Source organism: Panicum virgatum, chromosome 3N (assembly GCF_016808335.1).
Source record: "Panicum virgatum strain AP13 chromosome 3N, P.virgatum_v5, whole genome shotgun sequence".
Taxonomy (NCBI): Eukaryota; Viridiplantae; Streptophyta; class Magnoliopsida; order Poales; family Poaceae; genus Panicum; species Panicum virgatum.
In genome coordinates this window covers 214,534-236,620 of record NC_053147.1, presented here as the reverse complement: position 1 = coordinate 236,620, position 22,087 = coordinate 214,534, and the positions used below count along the sequence as shown (strand labels likewise).

Sequence of the window (22,087 nt, the reverse complement as noted above, 5' to 3'; positions counted from 1 at the left end):
GGGCCTGTTTGGCAGGACTCCAAAATTGGCTTTAGCTGGAGCCCTGCCAAACGGTTCATTTTGGAGCAGCTCCAAGCAAGGAGCTGCACCTGGAGCCTCTTCCAGCTTCCACTGGAGAGGTTGGGCTACGAAACGTGGCTCCAAGCGGCTTCGTGAGTAGACATCAATAGTAGAAGCTGTTTTGTCAAATGTTTTTTAAAACGGCTCTAGTAAAGAAGTCGTTCCACTAAAAGAGCCAGAGCTGGAGCTATTTTTGGAGGAGCCGGAGCCCTGCCAAACAGACCCATAATATATCCTGCAGTTTGCATAATTTACAACCAAGTCTGGATTATTTTCTTTTGGCTCCCCTGAAGCTGAAGCAGGATGGCTAGTATGCAGATGCAGGGGGCAACTGCAGCAGTAAAAGAGGCAGACATCTGTTAATATGAGTATTGTCGTGCAGAGATGAGCACTTCGCTTGCAGATCCGGCCGATATGATAGAGTCGAGCGTATTATTGTATTAATTATTAATGAAACTGAAAGCGTGCGTGGATGGAAATAAAAAGATGCATGACGCACATATATGCATGTAGGTATACAGAAAAAAGTTTATTGATTGAGCGGAGAGCTGCCTGACCTGCCTATAACAAGCAGTAGCAGCAGCATCATGGTAGTAGTACATGAAAACAGAGACCCAGCAAACACATAAGCAGAGAGAAGATTATTGTTGTACATACACGACGACGTACACAGGTGGTGCGTGGTGTTGTACAAATGTAAAAGGAAGAGGTTGTAAATTAAACGACTGCTCTCTGCTCTTGTTGGCGGACATCATACCCAAAGACGATAGAGAGCTGAGCATCCATCATCCTTCGTCTCAGTTAATCCTGCACAATATATATGAACAGCAGGTAATTAGTGCATACAGAGTGCATATGGTTAACGACAAGTACGTACAAGAAGCTATAATAAGTCCTAGTCCAGGTCCAGTGATGATTAGAGTTTGTTACTTGGCGCAGTCGACGTTTGGGCTGATTGGCACGCCGACGTTGACGCCGCACTTGCTGGGGATGCTGGCGGCGGCGTTGCCCATGTTGCCACCCAGCCTCCCCGCCATGCTCTTGAGGCAGGCGCACGCCGCCTGCCTGTCCGCCGTCGACGACGCCCGGCTGTTGAGCGACCTCACCCCGTTGCAGCACGCCGGCGAGGGCGACGCCGAGCTGCCCATGGCGTACCCCAGGCACGGCGCCACGGCCGACGTCACCTGGCTGCAGCTCACCGCAGCCGAAGCGGTCTCAGCCGCCACCAGCGCAGCCACCAGGACGACGGCGACAACGGCGGAGAGGCGAGCCATATATATATTAATATTGCAGCTACGACTGTATATGATAACACTCACTGATCGTCGAATGATCAAGCTGCTAGTGACTAGTGAGTGAAGTGTAAAGCAGCTAGCTAGCTTAGCAGTGTCTGGTGAGCAGAAGTGGATCGGAGGTCGGTTGTGATGGATTCCAAGGTGAGATAGATAGGAGGGGTATAAATAGCAGGAGGTTAGTTAATTTAATTTATTTGGTCATCTACAAATGTCTGGCTGCTGCTGGATAGTAGTACAATACAACATGTGCATGCGTTAGCCGCAGAGTACTAGCAGTGCAGTGGCAGATCACAGTAGTACTAGCTAGTACTGCAGCCAGTCTGCAGTGGTGGCCATCGAGATGAATGCATGCACGTGACAGTGCCTCGACCCTACTCACTCCGTCCCTAAATAACTATAATTTGCGCTTTCTAAGAAAAAACTTTGACTAAATATATATTAAAAAATATTAATATTCATGATGCATAATTAGTATCATCGGAAAGATCTTTAAATCTAGTTTTTTTAACAAATTTATTTAGAGATACAAATGTTGCACATATTTTGTACAAATCAAATCAAAATTGTGGCACAGACACCAACGACGACAACTATTTATGGACGGAGGGAGTAATTTGCACTAGTCATTCAGACTTTTTGGTTGGTACAAATAAAACCTGCTGCAAACTTTATTTCATTATATGCATGCATCATTGTTGAGCACGTAGCTTTATTTTGCATCATTATATTGAATGTGCAGTGTAACATGCATGTTCACATCTTATCTTGATGATAGCTAGCTACCTAGCCAGCAAAATTTGGTGAGGTAATAATAGTTGCCAGGCTGCGCATTTGTAGATAGATGCATGACCAACTGTGGCAACTGCAAGCAATCAAACAAATGCATCCATCTTTTGCTGGTAGGTAGATCAGTACTACAACACGATCGATCTGCTACTGCTACCCACTGGAGTATTTACACACAGACATACACAGGATGGCCAGGTGCTTTGCTCCTTCCCGCCTGCAGAAATCCAAAGCTGGGCCGCTTCTGGTAGAATCCTAAGCTACTTTTCAGTTACGGGCTTCCAATAGGCCGTTTTCTGCCATTGGGCCTTCACTGACAAGATATTAAATTGGGCTGTCAAAACTGATTCAGGAACGAATTAGCTTGGCTTACGTTCATGTCAATCATGTCTCATATATTTTTGCTTTGGAAACAATCGTGTCTGTGTAGCTGCTCAGAAGACCCGTGTGGTTGATTGATATGTTTGCTATATTATATAACGGTTCTATTATTAGTAACCCTCACGATTCATACAAACAGTAACAGCAAGTCAGCAACCACACATTGTAGCTAGCAAGTAGCTGCACCTGCTGCAGTACAAGTATAGCTCTGCAGGGTAAGACGAGACAAATAAAGCCATCGACCGACCATGTATATTTTGCTAGCAGCTCCATATATATATATGCTTCTTACTATCTGGTTCTTAATCACTGCACCCTGCAAATGTCCAACCAATCGAGATCGTCATGCTGAAATTTAGTAACTCATCATCACTGAGATTTAATAACTGAAAGCGCATATATAGTAATCACTTGGCGCAGTCGGTAGAGCGTGCGATTGGGTATGGGATGTCGACGCCGCACTTGATGGGTGATCTGCTTCAGGCACTTGCAGCCTTGCAGGTGGCCTGCCGGTCGGCGGTGTTGTTGGCCGCCGCGTTCAGGTTGCTCACGCCGGAGCAGCAGGCCGCCGGGGGCTCGCTGCCCCGACCCATGGCGTAGCTGATGCACGGGGTCAAGTAACTCAGCACCTGCCCGCACGTCACGCCGGCGTTGATCACCGACGGCGCCGCCATCAGCACCAGCAGCGCCACCGCCACGAGGACGACGGAGACCTGCTGCTGCTGGCCTACTACTGCAGGGCGAGCCATATATATATTTGCAACTGCCTGCCTGCCTGCAACTCGATCGATATATTGATCAATCGAGTGGTTTTGGTGGATGCTGTGGGGTGCTGCGACTGCTAGTAGTTGTCCAAATTGATGAGCTACAATCTTCGGGCAATGAATTAGTTGAATCTGATCACTAACCGTCCAGTTTGCAACAGTTGCTTAATTTGGCTCCCTATCTTACATGAACTTGACTCCATGCAGCATGCTTTGAAACATTGCATCCGATAACCTTCCTTCTCAGATGTTCAACATCATCCCATCGCTTTGTTTCTGTATAAACATTTGATACTGTGATAGCATCCCCATCATCGATTGGCATCAACTGCTGCAATTCCCGAAAAGCTTTGCTAGCAAGGTCAGACCGCCCGTGCACTCTGCATGCAGCCATAACCATCTTCCAAAGCACGGAATTCGCCTTGATCAGCATATCCTTGATCATTTGATATGCTTCGTGCACTTTACCGTGGCGGCAGAGCATATCTATGAGACAGCCATAATGTTTCACACTGGGCACAATTTTATAGTCTTCAGCCATGCTGTTAAAATATGCTCTCCCCTCGTTCACCAGGCCACCATGGCTGCAAGCAGTCAGAACGCCAACAAAAGTGACATGGTCAGGCTCAATCTTCATAGAATCAAACAGCCTCAGGGCATCGAGCGATTGGCCATGGACTGACAACCCAACAAGCATCGCGTTCCAGCATGTAAGATCCCTGATTGACATGCTGCCGAAGACTTGTCTGGCAAGCTTCAAGTTTCCACATTTCGCATACATATCAACCAGTGCATTGCCAACATATCCATCGGCTGCAATGCCCTTCCTCTCAAGGTAATTGTGGATTCTCCTCCCCAGCTCTAGCTCTCCCATCTCTGCACAAGCCCCAAGCACTGACACAACCGTCAGCTCTGTTGGTTCCACACCATTCTCCTGCATTTCTCGAAAAACATCTAGTGCCCGGTCATACATCCCGATCTTTGCATAGCCCCCGATCATGGAGTTTCAGGACACAGCATCCCTCTCAGGCATCTCCCCGAAAATCCTTGCAGCCTCGGCCATATCCCCAAGCCTCACATTTCGCGTGATCTCATTGTTCCACCACGATATGTTCCTTGCCGGCGTCGCCAGAGAGACGCGCTCCGCGCCCTGCAAATCCCCAGACGCACCATGAGCCCCCACCAGAGCGTTCCAAGACACGACATTCTTGATTGGTATTTCATCGAACACCCTCCGCGTGTCCCCGAGCCGCCCGAACTTTCCATACATGGACACCAGCCTGTTTTGCACGTAGCGGTCTTGCTCGCTGCCCAGCTTCAGCAGGCGGCAATGCAGCTCAGCGCCCTTTGCAGCAAAGACCGCAGCAGCTCTGGTTCCGGAGCTGAGCTTGAAAGCGCGCGCACATGACTTGAGGAGAGCGGGGAAGGCGGGGAGCGGGGTGGGCAGGGAGAGGAAGGAGACGTGGTTGAAGAGAAGGAGCGAGCAGGACGGGACGGGAGAGGAGGAGAACGCGGCGATTGCAGGACAGAAGAGGGATGGCGTGAGGACGTTGGCAGGCGCAGCGAGGAGGAGGGACAGAGACGAACGGGAGGTAGCCGGAAGGTGAGAAAGGAGAGCGGGGAGGAAGGTGGGGTGGACGAGGAGGCCGAGCTTGGCGAGGAGAGCGTGAAGTTGGTGGCCGGCAGCGGCAGCGGCGGAACTCCGGCGGGGGAGGTGGCGAAGGAGACGGAGGACGGTGGCCGGATTATACGAGTGGGCAGGCGCCGACGACTGCATGGGCTTGCCCGTTTGCACTGCCGGTGGGCTGATGGGTCGTAGGTCCACTAAATGGGCCATGTGCCAGACCAACAGCCATCTCCTCAGAAAAAAAAGAAAAAGTTCTATTTACCTCTCTGAATTATAGGTCGAGTTTATACTTCCACCTTAAATTTAAAAACATGGTATTTTTCTCCTCGAACTCGCAAAACCGGATATATGACTTTCCTGGGTGGTTTTTCTTAGTGGTTTTCCATTTTTCTTTTATATTTATTTTAGATAAATCTTTGAAAAATTATAGTAATTCAAAACAAAATTATAAATAAAAAATCAAATTTTATTGGACTCCAGATGAGTAGTTCTATGGATTAAACATATGATATGATATGATATAATTTAGTAACAATTATATTTTTAATTTTAGATATATATTTTTCTATAATTAATTCATATCTACATTTTTTGTGATCCAATTATGGTGAGATTTTTATGGTGTTATAAAAATTAAATGATCGAACTATAGTCAAAATTTTATGCTCATTGGATCATGTATGCCTGAGTTATAGATTCAGGTGTTTAATTCCAAGCTATACCAGACTCCTCAGTTTGTCAAGAATAAATGATCCAATAACCATGAATTTTTTACTACAACTTAAGAAAACAATTATTAGTTCGCCATAAAATTTTTACCATAATTGGACCAAGGAAGATGTAGATATGAATTAATTGCAGAAAATTATATATCTAAATTATAAATACAATTTTTACTAAATTATATCATACAATATGTTCAATACATAGATCTACTCTTGTAGAGTCCAACAAAATTTAATTTTCCATTTCATGATTTCTTGTTGATTTACTATAATTTTTTAAAGATTCATTCAAAATAAACATAAAAGAAAAGGAGGAAAACCACTAAGAAAAATCATTCAGAGAGGTCATATATCCGGTTTTGCGAGTTCAAGGAGGCAAAATACTCGGTTTTCGAGTTCAAGGTGGAAACATAAACTCGGCCCATAGTTCAGAGAGGTAAATAGGATTTTTTTACACTGCCGGTGGGCTGATGGGCCGTAGGTCCATTATATTATAGTTGTATCAGAATGGGCTTTGGTCTAGTAATAGTTAGAACGATTTTTCGTTGATTGGGCTATTTTAGTTTACTAAAGGAAAAAAGGTTGTATTTACCTCCCTGAACTATATGTCGAGTTTACATTTTCACCTTAAACTCGAAAACTAGGCATTTTGCCTCCTCGAACTCGCGAAACCGGACATATGACCTCCCTGGGTGGTATTTCTTAGTAGTATTCCTCTTTTTATTTTATGTTTATTTTGGATAAATATTTGAAAAACTATAGTAAATCACAAAAAATCATAAAATAGAAAATCAAATTGTGTTGGACTCCACATGAGTAGGTCACTGCAGTAACATATGATTTGATATAATTTAGTAAAAACTATATTTTTAGTTATATATATATATTTATAATAAATTCATATCTACATTTCTGTGGTCCAATTATGGTGGTCTAACAATTAAATGATCGATCTATAGTAAAAATTTCATGCTCATTGGATCATGTATATGTCTGACTTATAGATTCAGGAGTTTAATTCCAAGCTATATTAGACTCTTTAGTCTGTCAAGAATAAATGATCGAACTGCCACCACCGCTGTCTGCCTTCCACCTAGGGCCTTCCCTCTACATCCAAGAGGTTAGGACATCGCCGGAGACCCCAGCAACCCGAACATCAAATCTCCGCATTCGAGGAAGAAGATGTGGCATGCTTGGGCTGTCGTAGGCCGCGAGAGGGAGACTGAAGCAGAGCCGTGTGTGGGTGATGGATCGCAGATTTGTAGCATGAGCGACATATAGTTGCGGCGGTATAAAATGGCTGATGAATTGTTCTGAATTGTTTCAACTACAAATTACATGTATCATAGTGAGTTTTGCTTTATGGAAGGTGAGATCATGGGCAGGTAACAATTGGCACCAAAGGGTGAGTGGCTGAGAAATCATGTTGCATGTCAAAAGGTTACATTTCTTAGTTTTGTTAATGAAAAATGTGCTACGTACCACCCATAGAGGTTCTAGCAGAAACAGAAAGGCATTACTCGCTTTGCTAATTTGTTGGAAAACTTTCAGATATCATGCTGGATGCTACTACAGATATTGCTTATCATGTGTCTTGCTGACCGTATATTTGATTTTTGCAATACAAGAAGGATATTATACCTTTTTCTTGAGAAACTAAAAAATAATATATCTAGTGTGGGTTAGATCATAAGAAACACATCTATGTGATTTTTTCCACGCATATGTCATGTGGGATGGAGGGAATATATTATGTATCCAATGTCACCCCTTGACAGCCAATAATTCAGTTTATTTAATTCCATATGAGATGTTACACTATAACAAACAAGTAACAATTATTTGTATAAAATATTGTACCTATACATTGAGGTCACACTAACTCTATGTAATTCAGTTCAATTACGCTCACTTGTACACTCTTCTTTTGGTGGGCGGGACATACATATGTTACATCTACAATAGATTCTATACCTCAATTATTGCATTCAATATTTAGAAAACTTAAGATTAGGTTAATTTGGTCTTAGGTTGGTCCCATAGGAGCTGTAGGGGTAGACTAAGAAGATGTTGACTAACTTGTGCGCGCTTTGCTCATTCATTTTACACTCCTAATTAAAAAAGAAAGAAACACAATCGATCAAGGCATGTACATTTGTTCAAGTTCTGTCCTATATTACCTTCTCGATAGTACGAATAGTCAAATCCCTGTTCCATTTAGGGAAAAGGGTCAAATGACCAGTTTTATCACTTCAAGTTTTTTAAAGTTGATGGTTGTGAATGAGCAACTTTTTAGCAAGGGTTTTAAATGAGCACTTGGCTCACAAGTCCAAATGAACAATGGACACTTATGTTAAGCAGGACTCTCTTTTTTAGAAGAATCTAGCCAAATTTGTGGTGCATCTTTCTTCAGGGGTCATTTTTTCTCATAGGATAGTAAATCATTTCTATTGCAGTGTTGACTTTGCGCTATTTCTTACACAGCATTCTCTAGTGGATAATATACTTTTGATCTTCAGGTTGGATCTTTTTGAATTATTGAGGGACATGTTTTTTTGTTGGGCACTGCTAGTGGCAGCAGCTATTAGTCGTACACATACTGGGGCCCAAATTCATTTTGCCTGGGTACTAAGAAAATCTCAGAGTTGTGGTTTGCAGCTAACCAATTGAACTTTTGTCAAAGAGATATGGCCGCTCAAAAGTTTTGTCTATCGTGTCTGCCACATAAGCACATAACGATCATAGCACGCATAATTTAGCAAAATAAGTGTACTTTGATAGAGGGAATAGTACAGATGCTAGTACCATCATATATATTATTAGGAGCAGCTAGTATGTATACATGATCTTGACATAGTGAAAAACAATGGTCATGTCCTTTGTTGCAATGTGTATGCGGGGGATTGATTTTATTGAAGAAACATGTGGCCTGCCATATAACCTTACACGTACTCCATCTGAAGATGATTGTTCATTAGTAACAACTAGTTGATTGGGACATGATCAAAGGAGAACCATCTTTGGGTTCGAGCCGGTGGTGGACCTAGTGGTGGCGGCGGTACTGTCCTATAGTACTACCCCATAAGAGGCCTGAAAATGACTGTAAGGAATCTTGAACCCTGAAAGAGAACGGAGGGAAATTAGTCATTTTCCTGAATATATGCCATGATTTTCAGCATACAGTAAACAGTGCCTCAATAAATTGGAGCTACATTATGGCTAAATGGTACATGAACAAAATGAAAGAAAAAAGTTTACATGTAGATTGGATTGAATCAGGATCTTAAACTTTATTCATCATTGGAATAACATTCATTATCAGTGTTTGCATCCAAAGGACAGGGATGACTCATTGAGCTTTTATTGTTGTCACGATAGTTTTTTTTTTGCTAATTTTATGAGTTTTAAAAAATATTTTGCTTTTCTTTTTGTCAAACATCAAATAAAATGTAGAGAGAATATACACCACAGCTTCTTACAGAAAGAAGCAAAGTCAACTATGGATCATGTGCACACGGTATTGAAAGAGGCGCTTGCATTTTATATTTTCGGAATGCGACATGGGCATTTTGCTTGCTAGATGGGTTTGTCTGTCTTCCCAAATAAATAACCAATTAAGCTCTCCTACCTTCCCCTACATATTTCAAGTCCGAAGCACCAACATCATCTTCTCTGAAAGCAAAGCAAAGCAGACAGTCTGCACAAGAACATCCAAATCGCTGCAGCTCTCGCCACTCTGCTTCGACTCCAGCTCGTGCTATTTTCCACACAAGTTCCTGCAGAGTGCAGAAGAATCCACCAGAGTGAAGATGCTTCAGAGGCATGGATTCTTCAAGTTCAGATTCTCCTTGTAGCTGCAAATGAATGAGCAAAAATCTCATCGGCTCACTCAGCTGCGACCAGAGAAATAAAAATCCCTCTGATATCTCTGCTAGCGAGGCAGGTCTGGTTTCTTTCTACACATAGTCCTCTCACCACATCTTTCTCATCAATCTAGTAGCTTGCCTTCTTCCAGGCCAGGTGACAACAAGGGAAGCCTGCCGAGGCCGATTTTTTGGTTACATATTCTCTGCACCAGTAATTTTCCATCCATCGTTTATTCTTCCAATTCTAGCTTCCTCTCTGCATCTCTGGTTGCCCTCTTGTCAGAGATCGCAATCATATGCTGGCGCTGCGCAGTTGCATGCGCGAAAAACTGAGGTGACGGATCGAAAGACAAAATAGAGTTGCAATTAATTCGCAAAGCACTTCACTTTGGAAGTTTGGAGGGAGGCATCCTGTTCCATCACTCAACCAGTCTTTCTTGGTTATCATCTGCCTGCCACGACCCTTATTGTGGTGTCGCTAGTCGCTACCACATATAATTCTCTCCTTGTCAGCGTCAGATGAGTGCACGGCCCTGCTGCCTCGGCGCCGCGCACCACGCGCACGTGGGGGTCTCTTCTTCTTCTTCCTCCTCCTCCTCCTGGCCGTCCATGGCGCCGGGGATCGTCGTCGACTGCTCCAGCCTCAGCTGGCTACTCTTCCGCGTCTTCTTCACCTACGACATCCACAACTTCGCCAAGCCCACCATCTAGCACACAGCAGCAAGTCATCATCTTCTACTTAATAATTAGCTTGTTTGGCACAGCAGCAACTTGTCCCTTGTGTTTCCTGCAACCGAGCGATCGAGCTCGAGCATGTCCGGGCCACGGCGGTGCGGCAGCCGGCGGCCGGCGGTAGTGGGCGACAACACCAACGGATACGTGGAGACCGATCCCACTGGTCGCTATGGCCGGGTATGTATTACTGCACTGCATACATCTATCTCATCCTTCATATATTCCACTTCGTTTAATTGCTGATGACAAAGAGGAAAAGTTCTTTTATTTTTTAAATTTCTTTCTCTGCTTTGGTTCAGAATGAACAACCTGACATTATTAGGAATTCCATAAACTGATGATTACAACAAGAGTTTTCACCCCAACAAATTTCTTCAATTTCCTTTCCAACCTTGTCCTAGCTACCTCTAATATTTTGTTCTTAATTATTTGTGCTAGAGATAGACTGCTTCCATCACATGCTGAGTTGCTGACAACAGACCTTAATTCAGTAGTTCATTAAGCTTATAGGGTTCTCCTTCATCATATTAAGGATATATATATATGGATTCCATTGTGATGTGCACATAGGAGATACCTTTAAAATAGGACACAATTATTGTGCCTTTTTTCTTTCCTTTCCATGCCCATTTGGCTTTTGCTGTGTATGCATATGTAGCAACTGCACTGCACATCGTCTTTTTTTTTATTATTGATGAATACGGTTTAAATTCTTTCCATACGTTGGTTGACAACACATAGCAGTTAGACCAACCCATATTTTTCGTTTACTAAAGAAACAAAAAAACGCTGTTCTCTCAATTGCAGTAGCATCCTGTTAATTATATACATTTAATTTATTGCTGATAAAATTGACACAACATCGAGTGGTTCAGCAACATGTTTCTGTCAATAGGTTTAATTTGCCATATATATGAAAAAATGGAATAATCATCTGGATATTGATGGCCAATAATATACTGTTAAACATATTTAGATCTGGTTAATTAATTAATCAGTTTCTCAGGTGGATTCGCAGATGGCATCGTCATGTGAACAATACTAAACTAACAGTTGCTGTACAGAAAGATAATACCATAATAATTGTATAAATGGTCAACTAGTGGATGATTAAGTTGAGACGGTGATAGAGTTTGATTGTGATTTCTGGTCCAATAGTAATCAGAAAAGAGTGCTAGCTTTTTCCAATAGTCAGAGATGGTGTTTGATTGGTATTTGAACTTTCCCAAGTTGTATTTGCTGAGAGGTCTGCCCATCTGTCAATATGCCAATAATAAGATGCTTTGAAAGCTTCAGAAGGGATACGCTGTTGTTACAAGTCATATCCAATAGATATGGTGGCTCATCTTTTCTGGTAGCCACTTTTTCTCATCCTGTCAGTATATATGATTTCAAAAGGGTATTTGAATGTAATATTTTTTAACAGGAATATCAGGTGCAAGCCAACCTCTTTATGCAAACCCTGCGAACCTCAATCTGGGTCACTAGATCAACATCCAAGGGGCATGAGGATTGCATAATTTTACAATTAACTGCTCACCTCTAATCATACTTTTGCAAATCCCCCTCCCACTCCCTTGGATATTGGTCCGGTGGCTCAGATTGAAGTTTGCACGGTTTGCACAAAAAGATTGATTTGGACATGATATATTCCCTTTTTTAACATAACATATAACGCCATTCATTTGCCTTTAGGATGCACATAATAAATAAGGAGTATATATATAATTTGAAAATTATGAGCTTGCTAGTTTGAAGGCATAATATTGGAGTAATTAGTTTTGTGTTGATCTGAACATGCATGATGACATATATTATATGCCGCAGTTCGAGGAGCTTCTGGGCAAGGGCGCCATGAAGTCGGTGTACCGTGGGTTCGACGAGGAGCGCGGCGTGGAGGTGGCGTGGAACCAGGCGAGCCTGAGCGACGTGCTCCGGACCCCCGACGCCGTGCAGCGCATGTACTCGGAGGTGCAGCTGCTGAGCACGCTCCGCCACGACGCCATCATCGGCTTCCACGCGTCCTGGGTGGACGTGCCCCGCCGCACCTTCAACTTCATCACCGAGCTCTTCTCCTCCGGCACGCTCCGCTCCTACCGCCTCCGGTACCCGCGCGTGAGCCTCCGCGCCGTCCGGTCGTGGGCGCGCCAGATCCTGCGCGGCCTCGCCTACCTCCACGGCCACGACCCGCCGGTCATCCACCGCGACCTCAAGTGCGACAACCTCCTGGTGAACGGGCACCAGGGCCAGGTGAAGATCGGCGACCTGGGCCTCGCCGCCGTGCTCCGGGAGGCCGGCCAGGCGGCGCGCAGCGTGATCGGGACGCCCGAGTTCATGGCGCCCGAGATGTACGACGAGGAGTACAACGAGCTGGTGGACGTCTACTCGTTCGGCATGTGCATGCTAGAGATGCTCACCCTCGAGTACCCCTACAGCGAGTGCTCCAACCCCGCGCAGATCTACAAGAAGGTCACCGCCGGAAAGCTGCCCGACGCCTTCTACCGGGTGGACGACGACGAGGCCCGACGGTTCATCGGCAGGTGCCTGGTCGCCGCCTCCAAGAGGCCGTCCGCGGCGGATCTGCTGCTCGACCCTTTCCTCCTCGACGACCATCAGCCAACATTGTCGCCGCCTGCTGCTTCTGCTGCTCCTCCTTCTTCGACCTGCGGCAGTTCCGATGATGATGTTTCGTCGTCAATCATAGGCGATGATGCAGATGCAGAAGCAGAACCACCAAGGACTGACATGACCATCACCGGCAAGCTGAACGCCGAGGAGGACACCATCTTCCTCAAAGTACAGATCGCCGAGGAGACAGCAGGTACATTGCATTATTCAGATGTTGTTGCATTGCATCATTTGACGACTCAAGTGCTGACGCCTGAACACATGCAAACAAACTAAATCGCAGGGAGTAACAATGTTCGGAACATCTACTTCCCGTTTGACCTGGTGAGCGACACGGCGACGGAGGTGGCGGAGGAGATGGTGAAGGAGCTGGAGATCAGGGACCGGGACCCATCGGAGATCGCGGCCATGATCGAGCACGAGATCCAGAGGCTGCTTCCGGGGCGAAAGCAGCAGCACGAGTACACTCTGTACGCAGCGGCACAGGATGATGACGACGAAAACGTGGAGCACCCTCCTCCTTTCTACTACCTCTCCTCTTCCCCCACCTCCTCCCAAGGCTCTGTCTGCGGAGCGGGACCCGGATGCTTCTCTGGCCCACAAGGCAGCGCCTGGTCTAAAGGTAACAACGTTATCTGTTAATTGTGCCTGGGCATTTTACTTCTTCTTAGTGTTAACTTGTGACAGAGATTGGTGGTTTGTATGCATGCTTTTGATTGTTTTCGAAGCAAGGATTAATTTGATTTGTTTTCTTTCCAACATACATATAAAATATAATGCGCATGTCATGAATATTTATGGAAACTAGCCAGCCAGGGCCCAACTAACTGCTGCGTGGATGCATACGTGTATTAGATATGACACTTTGACAATTTGGACTGGGAAATGTTGACAACGGCGGCTCCTGCTCGTTATCCACAAGCTAAGATGGCTGTTTTGTTTTCCAAGCTCTGCAGTAGCCATGCATCATGACATCATCTAGGGTATCAACCAAACACTGGTTATTTGGCACTAGTCTATGTAGGTAGGTATCAACCAAAAAATAAATAAGTTTTTTTCATTGCCTACACCATGAAATTTTTTTTCCCCTGTCACCATAATACCATGTAGCCTGGATTAATCCGTGACATTTATTAGTGACTGTTTATGCACGACTGTCATGACCAAATGGGCTGGATATCCAGTCCTACCAAACCATGATGGAAAAACTATAAATGTCACGGATAATACTATATTAGTGACTGTTTCTAAATATGTCACGGGGAATCTGTCATGGATTACACGATTTCTTGTAGTGGCTGTTTTGTTTTCCAAGCTCTGCAGTAGCCATGCATCATGACATCATCTAGGGTATCAACCAAACACTGGTTATTTGGCACTAGTCTATCTTGGTAGGCGTCGCCAATGCCTTTTGTTTTGGCTTTTGCAATGATTCATGATGCTACCTGCTGCCTTGTGACTTTTTTCGCTTCTCCTGCATCGGTGGTTTAATTTCTCTGCAATTCTAGCGAGACAGAGTATATTCTAGACACTGCAGGCAGCCGTCATTGACACGTGTGTATTTTTTTATTCAAAAATTTTGTTGGTGTAGATCATGGGTACTACTATGCTTCTTTAAGCGACGACGATGACATGTCCGTGCACTCCGGTAAGTACTCTGCTCTGCATTACGCCTCAGGGAATGAAGATGAGGCCCAACCACCACCTGAAGATGGAGGAGGGCCCAGTGGATACTCAAAGGCCCAGCTCAAGAACACGAGATTCGGCCCAGGAGAGAGCCCAAGAAGGACAGATACTGCTGCCGTGGAGAATGCCAGAATCAGTAGCTCCCAGCTAGCTCGGCAGCTGCAGCGACAATGCAGCATGTCACCGCACGCCGGCCGGCCGCGACGGCGGGAGGACGACGACCGCCACGGGAGGGGGAGGAGGATGACGCGGAACCGATCGATGGTGGACATGCGGAGCCAGCTGCTGCACTGGACGCTGGTGGAGGAGCTAAATCGCCGCCTCTTCTTCAACACCGTCGGCGCCGTCGAGGACATCGGATTCCGAGCGCCCACCGCCACCCCCACGTCGTCGTCGACACGCGGCAGGAGGAGCAAAGATGACAAGCGTCACCAGTACGTCTTGCTTTGACTTTGAGTAAATGATTTTTTTTTTGTGTACTTGGTGCGAGCGGAAGCCCTATGCATGACTCCGCACAAATGCACAAATGTACATGTATAGTCGTTCTGGAAAAAAAAAAAGGTACATGCATATTGCCGAGAGTGTAGGCTAGCAAAAAAAAAGTAGCGTAGCTGTGTATTAGCCGGTATGTTTGGTTAAAGCTCGCAATGCTTATCATTATGTACATTATTGTACCAAGTAATGTGGAGAAACAATACTCTTGCACTACGGGAAACTCTCAGTTTGCCGTGTGTCTGGCTCTTTGCCGTGAGCAACATCACGGGCACATGGCAAGCACAATATATACCGAGTGCCAGACAAAAAAAGTCACAGCAAAAATTAAGCACACGGCAATTTGAGCTTTTGCCGAGTGCGACGAAAAAACACACGGCAAAATAATTTTTTGCCGAGTGCCTAACTGTTGGCACACGTCAAAGATCAATTTTGCTGCCGTGAGCTCTCTGTGACACACGGCAAAATCGGAGCTTTGCCGAGTGTCTTTATATGGCACACGGCAAATCTGATTTCTTTTTTTCCTCCTTTGCCTCCTAAATTTTTTCTTCTCTCCTCATACTATAATTGGTACTCTGTGTTACAATATCGTACATTTGTAGGTCTTTTTGCTATATTTTGTTAATTTATTTCCCTTACATTAATTTTTTAGAATAAGTCTAATTTGCATTGCAAGTGCTTCGGATACTAGAATTTCATAAAAGGAAAAATGGTACTCTTGTTGTTGAGTCCATTTTGAGGCCGTGTACATAAAATGAAAGGGAATTTCCAACATCTCTAGCACGAAACATGAGCACCAACGTGTCGCCGAATTGTAGTTAAATTATGTAAAAACCAAACGAAGTCTGAAAATCATGAAATTTGTCATGACATCAAGATATCATATGTAGATGTTGTGGAAAAAAATGAGAATGTTTCACACAAGTTATCACATACGCTGCTTACAGAACGAAGAATCTCCGAAGAAGTTTCATAGAGTTAAAAAAGGATTGTTTCAGATTTCGAGTCAAAATGACGATCAAACTATTGTTTGACATCAAAACTTTTTATTAATTTTAGATTGGTTCATGTGAAATTTTAGTAATTTCAAAAAACATTTAAAGTATATTGAAAAAATATATATGCAAATAGTGTATTTTCAAATAGGGAGAAAAAGCAAAAAAATAAATAAAACCTTTGCCGTGTGTTTAATGTGGGGTACACGGCAAATTTATCCGGCCCAACAAACATCCCGGCCCGACCCAACACACACCCCCCTCGCTCACCCCCAAACCCTACCCTCTCTCCCACTCCTCACACGCTGGCCGCCACCCGTCCCTCACGTGCCGCACACACGCGCCCCTCCATCCCCGCCACCTCACGCGCTGGCCACCACCCCTCCCTCCCCTCCGGCACGAGCCCCTCCATCCCCGCCGGCCGCGCGTCTCTCCCTCCCTCCAGCTGTAACGCCCCGAAAACTCATCAAGTTAAATCGTTCGCTAAGTTTGTTTCTCGTCGTTGAGCTCGATCCTTCCTTAAAACCCTAACCCCAGCTTTCCGGGAACCTCCCTGTTCCGATCTCCCGATTCCCGAAAAACTTGTCTCGACACCCGTATCCAGAACACTGTTTTCCCCTCAACCCGTGCATCACGCCTGACAGCAGGCCGCGGCCGCGACAGCCGCGCGTGCCCGACCGGCGTCGCTGTCGCCACCGGCGGGATCACCGCAAATCTCTCCCTCTCTCCTTTTTTTTCCCTTTTCTCTCCCCTCCTTTTTCTTTTTCTTTTCTTTTTCCCATTTCCTTCTTTTCTTTTTCTCCTTTTTCCCATTTTTTTTTCTTTTTCTTTTTCTTTTTCTTTTTCTTTTCCCTCTCCCTCTCTCTCCTTCCTCCCTTCTCCTCCCTTCTTCCCGAACGCGGCAGAGCACCGGCCCGGCCCCCTTCCCCTGCTCCGCACGGCACGGACGCGCCACCACCCCCCCCCCCTCTGCGCTGGCCGCTCCCGAGCACGCCCCGCGCACCGCTCGCCGCGCACACCAGGCGCGCACCCCGGCCTGCCCTGCCCCGTTCCCCCTCGCGCTCGCGCCCCGCTCGGCCCAACCGCGCGCCGCTCAGCCCGGCACCCAGCTCGCCGCGCACACCGCCCCCGGGCAGTGCCCACACGAGCGCCCGTGCGCACGCGCGCCCCCGGGACCCTGCTCTCGCGCGCACCGCTGCTGCCCCCTCCGCTCGCACTGCCGCTGCGTGCACACTCACGCGCCCGCCCGAGCCAGCCTTGCGCGCTCACGCCACGCCGCCGACCGCCGTTGACGCCGTACAGGCGGCGGCGACCTCGGCACAGTGACGCCTGCAGCGGTCGCCGCCTGCCTGAGGCGTCACGTCGCCTCGCCGAGCTCCGACCGCCGTTGACGCCGGCCCCCACCGCCATTATTTCGGCCACCGGCCTCCGCCGCATCCCGCCAAGACGCCACCGCCTCTCCACGGCTATAAAAGCCTCCCCACCGGCGCCGCACCCTCGCACTCGAACCGCCCTGGCCACTACCACCTCCCCTCCCCAGCGCTAGCGCCGCCGCCCCGCTTCAGTAGCGCCGCCGCCGCCGGCCCGCGTCGCCCCGCCCCTGAGCGCCGCCCCGGCCCAAGGTGAGGCCGGGAATCAACCCCGCAGGGACCCCACCTCCTTTTCCCTCTACCCCGAGCCGCCGTCGAGGTCCAGGGCGGCCGAATCGGCCGCCGCCGGCGCGCCCCTACCCCTCCCCTGTTCTGCGTCGGGGGGGAGGAGGAAGAAAGGGCATTTTGCCCATAACCCCCTCCATTTTTCTTTAATCAGTAAAGAGGACCCCGCCCTTTTAGCCCTTTTTCAGTTAAACCCTCACCCTTTGTTATATTTCCAAAACAAACCCCACACCTTATAAACTTAATTACAAATAAAACCCTGACCCTTTTTAATTAACCCAAGAAACTTCTAAAATATAAACCAAGCCCCTGCCTACTTAATCTTAATTACAAATAAGTCCCTGGACCCCTATTTAGGGCCTAAACGCTTCCCTGACCTATCATTTTATGTGCCTAATGACCTCGGCTTAACCTAAAATTTTACCCCGCCTCTCCTAACTCAGTTCTGGCCATACCATTCAGAAACCATTCAAAAATAATACTCTATGCTCTATATTTCATGTGTTCCCGTTTCGAGCTCGACGACAAATCCTTGTTCTGATTGTGTGTTTGTCTGTGTGCGCTGTAGACCACGGAGTGAACGAAGGAGAACCCGTTGACGAGCAGTACTGTGAGCAGGTGAACGAGGACCCGATCCGCGACCCCGAGCCCGAAGGACAGGACTTCCCCGAAGGCTTTGAAGACGGCAAGTTCAATCCCATCCTTTGATGCATGTTTCTGTCCTAGTTTTTATAAACACAACCCAATGGCCTGTTTTATAAAATTGCATATGTTTTACTTGCATGAAAACACGGTTGGATAGCCACCCCTTGACTTGTGATGACCATTCCTTGACCACCTAGATTAATGTCTGATTTTGCTTGGACGTTAATCGATATTAGAACGCTCAGGACTTTACTCATAATATGATTTATTTGATAAAGAAAATGTGTGCGTGTGGGAAGGGATAAAATGTGGTTTCGAAAGATGAGTATGGGCGAGATGGACGGCATTTCCGTGTGGATTGCCGATTGGTGTGCTTATGCCTGTGTGGCAGGGCAATGAAGGGAGATATCCATCTTGTCGCATGTAAGGACCGAGTTGGTGTGTCATCTCACCTAACTCCACTATCGTGCAAACCACTCGACCGTTGTATGGGCAACGGCGTAGCATAAATCCCACTAGTTGGTGTGATAGCCATCAGGAGAGCTGAGAGCAACGGGTGACTAAGGATAAGGGATAAGCCCAGAGCGACTTATGCCCGGTTATACCTGAGTGAACGGTCAATGACCCCTTGGTACAACCCGTGATGGCTAGTCAGGCTTAGCTATGGTGGGTAATGGCTATGTTGGGATCTACACCGACACGACGGTGTTCGAGTTGTGGTATCCTGCTTGTGGGTAAAGTTGCACATCTCTGCAGAGTTAAGAATCTATTCGAATAGTCCGTGCCCACGGTATTGGGCGAGTTATGGTGTGGTCACATAACTAGTGTTTCTTTGGGATGGGCTGGTGTGAGTTGTTTTGGAATTGGTTCCGGCAGTTGTGCCGTGTGCTACGACGGACGGGGAGTCCGGTAGCAGTTTAAAACCTGAACTCTGTGTTACTGCAAAAACTGATTTCTAAAAGGTTTTTCGTAAAATAAACCCCTGCATAAAATGTCGTTTTTCTGCAAATTAAACCGTAACCTTATCCTTGATTTACCTATGCATATTATTCTGTTATAACCCCCTCCGTGGGTGTGGTTGGACTTGCTGAGTACGTTTGTACTCACCCCACTCTTACTTTTTACAGAAGAAGACCCAGACTTCGTGCCAGACGACGCCGAGTAGGGTTATCGTTCTACACCCAACCTTGCCTGTGGTACCGGCCCTGTTGAGATGCCTCCGCTGTCGCAGTACTCTGAGCCTGATTTAGATCCCGTATTAGTAGCACTCTGGTGTATTGTCGTAGCTTGGTTAATCCTTGTTATCATCTGTATCGAGTGTCCGCCAAGGTTGTAAGGTTTTGAACCATCTGATGTAATAAATGTGGCATCAGCCTCCTGGGACTGATGTTTTGTATCACATTTAAGTCTTCTCTTTTGAGGGGACGCTTCAGGTGGTATCAGAGCCGTAGGTTGGCCGTAGGACGTGACCCTAGGAGCGAAACCCGTTTTCAGGACCTTTCACCTTGAGACTTTTCGATCCTTAATCCTTCCTCACACAAATACTTACCCTTGGTTCTTGCCCTGTTCCAGATGGCTGACAATGGATGGATCGGCGGAATCTGTTTCGCAGAGCCCGGCCTTCCTAAGTTGTTGATACTCAGCCTGGAACGCATTGGAGTTGTGGATCCGCCAGAATTTCTTTACCGGGAGTACGACTCCAAGGGCACTCTTCGGTGTGACTTGATGATCTTCATAGCAAGGAGCACCCGCTACCCTGATGTGGACCCCTGGTTCATCTCCACCACTGGATTCCGTTTCCCGGATACCTATCGGAAAGCCGCCCGCAAAGCCCTACGACGTCTGCGTGTAATCTACAGGCATCACCTCCAGCGGACTCCTATGGGATTTTTCCCGCCGACTGAAGGAAGAGGACGCACATGGATTGCCAGGATGAGAGGACTTGGAAGAGAAGAAGAAGACCTGGAAGACACGGTCTCTCACCTATCCATCTATCTCACCGGCCTGGATGAGCTCTATCGCGAGCAAGCAGCACAACTGAAACAGCAGGTCCACAGAGCAGAAAAAGCAACCCAGGAGATGGAGGAACAACGGTCGAGGACTTTCCATGCCGAGTATTCCCTAGCCGCCCTCCAAGTTCAAATGGATGAAAAGGAAGAAGAACTGGAAGAACAACGGGCAAGAGCCACACGCGCCGAGGACTCGCTAGCCGCTCTCCAAGCTCGCATGCGGAGGTATGAGGCTCGCTGGGGAATAGGCGGATGGATAGAAGAAGACGCAGGAGAAGAACCTGAAGAAGAAGAACCCATGGAAACCCATTGGGACGTAGGTACTCAGACAGAGGAAGAAGAGCCCGAGGAAACCCATTGGGATAAGGGTACTCAGACCGATGACACCACGGATCAGTATCTCCCACTGAAGAAGCGCTCTCGTAGGTTCGAGGAAGAGTCTCCATGATAGGAGTTGTCTCCAAACTAGAACCTTTGCTCTAATAATAATCATGTACCCATGAAGTTGTACCCCACCATGATGCCATGAATAAAAATCACCTACCCCTTTGTGTACCTCAAATAATTGTGCAAATTTTTCACCATATCTTTGTTTTCAGATGGCTGAGGAAGGATGGACCCAGGGCGACTGCCAAGATGCACCTGGCTTCCCCAGCCTCTTGATCAACGCCCTGGAGAGCCTTGGCGTCACGGAACGCCCAAGGTACTACAGCCGAGAGTATGAGCATCATGGTACTCTCCGCTGCAGGGTAATCCTAGTCGTCGCCAGAAGTAACCGCTACCCCGACATCCTGTCATGGCGAGTGACTGCTACAGGGTTTAGGCACCAGGACACCTATTCCCTAGCCGTCAGGAAAGCACTTCGTTATCTGTGCCGGATTTTCGAAGGACACCTCACCCCCACACCAATGAGGTTCTTCCCACCAGCCATCAGGACTCCAGTTTGGGAAGCTCGAATGAGGAGCCTGGAACGACGCCGCCATGAAGAAGTCCTCCTGTACCAAGTAGCTACCTACCTAGCCTCCTTGGATCAGCTCTTTGACGAGCAAGCCAACTTGCTGAGGGAACAGACCCATCGAGCCGAGCAAGCAGAGCTCGCACTAAGACTGCAACAGATCCGAGCAGTCCAAGCTGAGGCGAGAGCCGCAGCAGCGGTCAGCAGTGAAGCAGTTGCTCAGGAGAGCCTCAGGCAAGCCCGAGACCGGCGTATGCAAGAATGGGCTAGTAGTGGAACCCCAGTCCCGGCAATAGGAGAAGACCATGTACTGCTCGGAACACCCGTCATAGAATGGGGACCACTCGTTGGAAACCCACTAGCCCCACCCGAGAATCCTGGAAGGTCTACGGCCGCCGCCGCAAGAGAAGCCGCGACACAACCCCGGGAAAATGGAGATCTAGAGGACGGCGAGCCAGGACCACTCATTTCCCCGGAGATCGTGAGTTCCTTTCCGAGGGAGGAACCCGCTCAAGCCGATGAGTCAGCCTAAAGCGCTGGCGACCATCAAGGGATGAAGCCGTGTGGTCCGAAGAAGTTCTGTGCCCTTTTCTTTTGAAGTGTGTACCCGGACGTGTAGTACGTGTTCTAGTCGTGTCCCCCTTGTTGTACCGCCCTTGCTGTAATAAAGTTGCTTGTGCTTGTTGTTTGTGATGATTGCTTGTTGATTGTGTGCTTGGCGGCAGTAATTAGATACTGCCTTACGACTTAACCAACTTAAACATCACCTAATCTTGGTCCCAA

General features: G+C 47.1%; 4 protein-coding genes across 5 annotated transcripts; 1 reads left to right on the top strand and 3 right to left on the bottom strand.

Moving 5' to 3' along the window:
- Positions 1 to 564: 564 nt before the first annotated feature.
- Positions 565 to 1,502, bottom strand: LOC120663392 (non-specific lipid-transfer protein 3-like). Its single transcript, XM_039942196.1, has 2 exons — positions 991 to 1,502; positions 565 to 867 (listed from the first exon to the last, which is right to left on the bottom strand). The coding sequence occupies exons 1-2, from the start codon at positions 1,332 to 1,334 to the stop codon at positions 858 to 860; spliced, it is 354 nt and encodes a 117-aa protein (XP_039798130.1). The 5' UTR covers positions 1,335 to 1,502; the 3' UTR covers positions 565 to 857.
- A 1,877-nt stretch (positions 1,503 to 3,379) lies between these two features.
- On the bottom strand, positions 3,380 to 5,050 carry LOC120663389 (pentatricopeptide repeat-containing protein At2g20540-like). Its single transcript, XM_039942194.1, has one exon. It carries the CDS (start codon positions 4,284 to 4,286, stop codon positions 3,465 to 3,467), a length of 822 nt encoding a protein of 273 aa, XP_039798128.1. The 5' UTR covers positions 4,287 to 5,050; the 3' UTR covers positions 3,380 to 3,464.
- On the bottom strand, positions 3,380 to 5,068 carry LOC120663391 (pentatricopeptide repeat-containing protein At5g08305-like). The gene has a single exon (XM_039942195.1). The coding sequence runs from the start codon at positions 5,061 to 5,063 to the stop codon at positions 4,293 to 4,295; it is 771 nt and encodes a 256-aa protein (XP_039798129.1). The 5' UTR covers positions 5,064 to 5,068; the 3' UTR covers positions 3,380 to 4,292.
- A 4,103-nt stretch (positions 5,069 to 9,171) lies between these two features.
- Positions 9,172 to 15,261, top strand: LOC120663388 (probable serine/threonine-protein kinase WNK7). 2 transcript variants are annotated; one of them, XM_039942192.1, is made up of 4 exons: positions 9,172 to 10,416; positions 12,067 to 13,060; positions 13,151 to 13,489; positions 14,459 to 15,261. In XM_039942192.1, the coding sequence occupies exons 1-4, from the start codon at positions 10,318 to 10,320 to the stop codon at positions 15,001 to 15,003; spliced, it is 1,977 nt and encodes a 658-aa protein (XP_039798126.1). In that variant the 5' UTR covers positions 9,172 to 10,317; the 3' UTR covers positions 15,004 to 15,261. The 2 variants fall into 2 exon arrangements, with proteins under 2 accessions (XP_039798126.1, XP_039798127.1); XM_039942193.1 differs by having other exon boundaries at positions 9,220 to 10,416; positions 14,546 to 15,261.
- Positions 15,262 to 22,087: the final 6,826 nt, after the last annotated feature.

What these genes read in the sequence shown, in the direction of transcription:
- LOC120663391 (XM_039942195.1), bottom strand. Translation starts at nt 5,063, where the DNA reads ATGCAGTCGTCGGCGCCTGCCCACTCGTATAATCCGGCCACCGTCCTC.
- LOC120663392 (XM_039942196.1), bottom strand. Translation starts at nt 1,334, where the DNA reads ATGGCTCGCCTCTCCGCCGTTGTCGCCGTCGTCCTGGTGGCTGCGCTG.
- LOC120663388 (XM_039942192.1), top strand. Translation starts at nt 10,318, where the DNA reads ATGTCCGGGCCACGGCGGTGCGGCAGCCGGCGGCCGGCGGTAGTGGGC. An exon ending in CCACTGGTCGCTATGGCCGG is followed by an intron (nt 10,417 to 12,066) that starts GTATGTATTACT and finishes TATATGCCGCAG; the next exon opens with TTCGAGGAGCTTCTGGGCAA. An exon ending in GATCGCCGAGGAGACAGCAG is followed by an intron (nt 13,061 to 13,150) that starts GTACATTGCATT and finishes ACTAAATCGCAG; the next exon opens with GGAGTAACAATGTTCGGAAC.
- LOC120663389 (XM_039942194.1), bottom strand. Translation starts at nt 4,286, where the DNA reads ATGATCGGGGGCTATGCAAAGATCGGGATGTATGACCGGGCACTAGAT.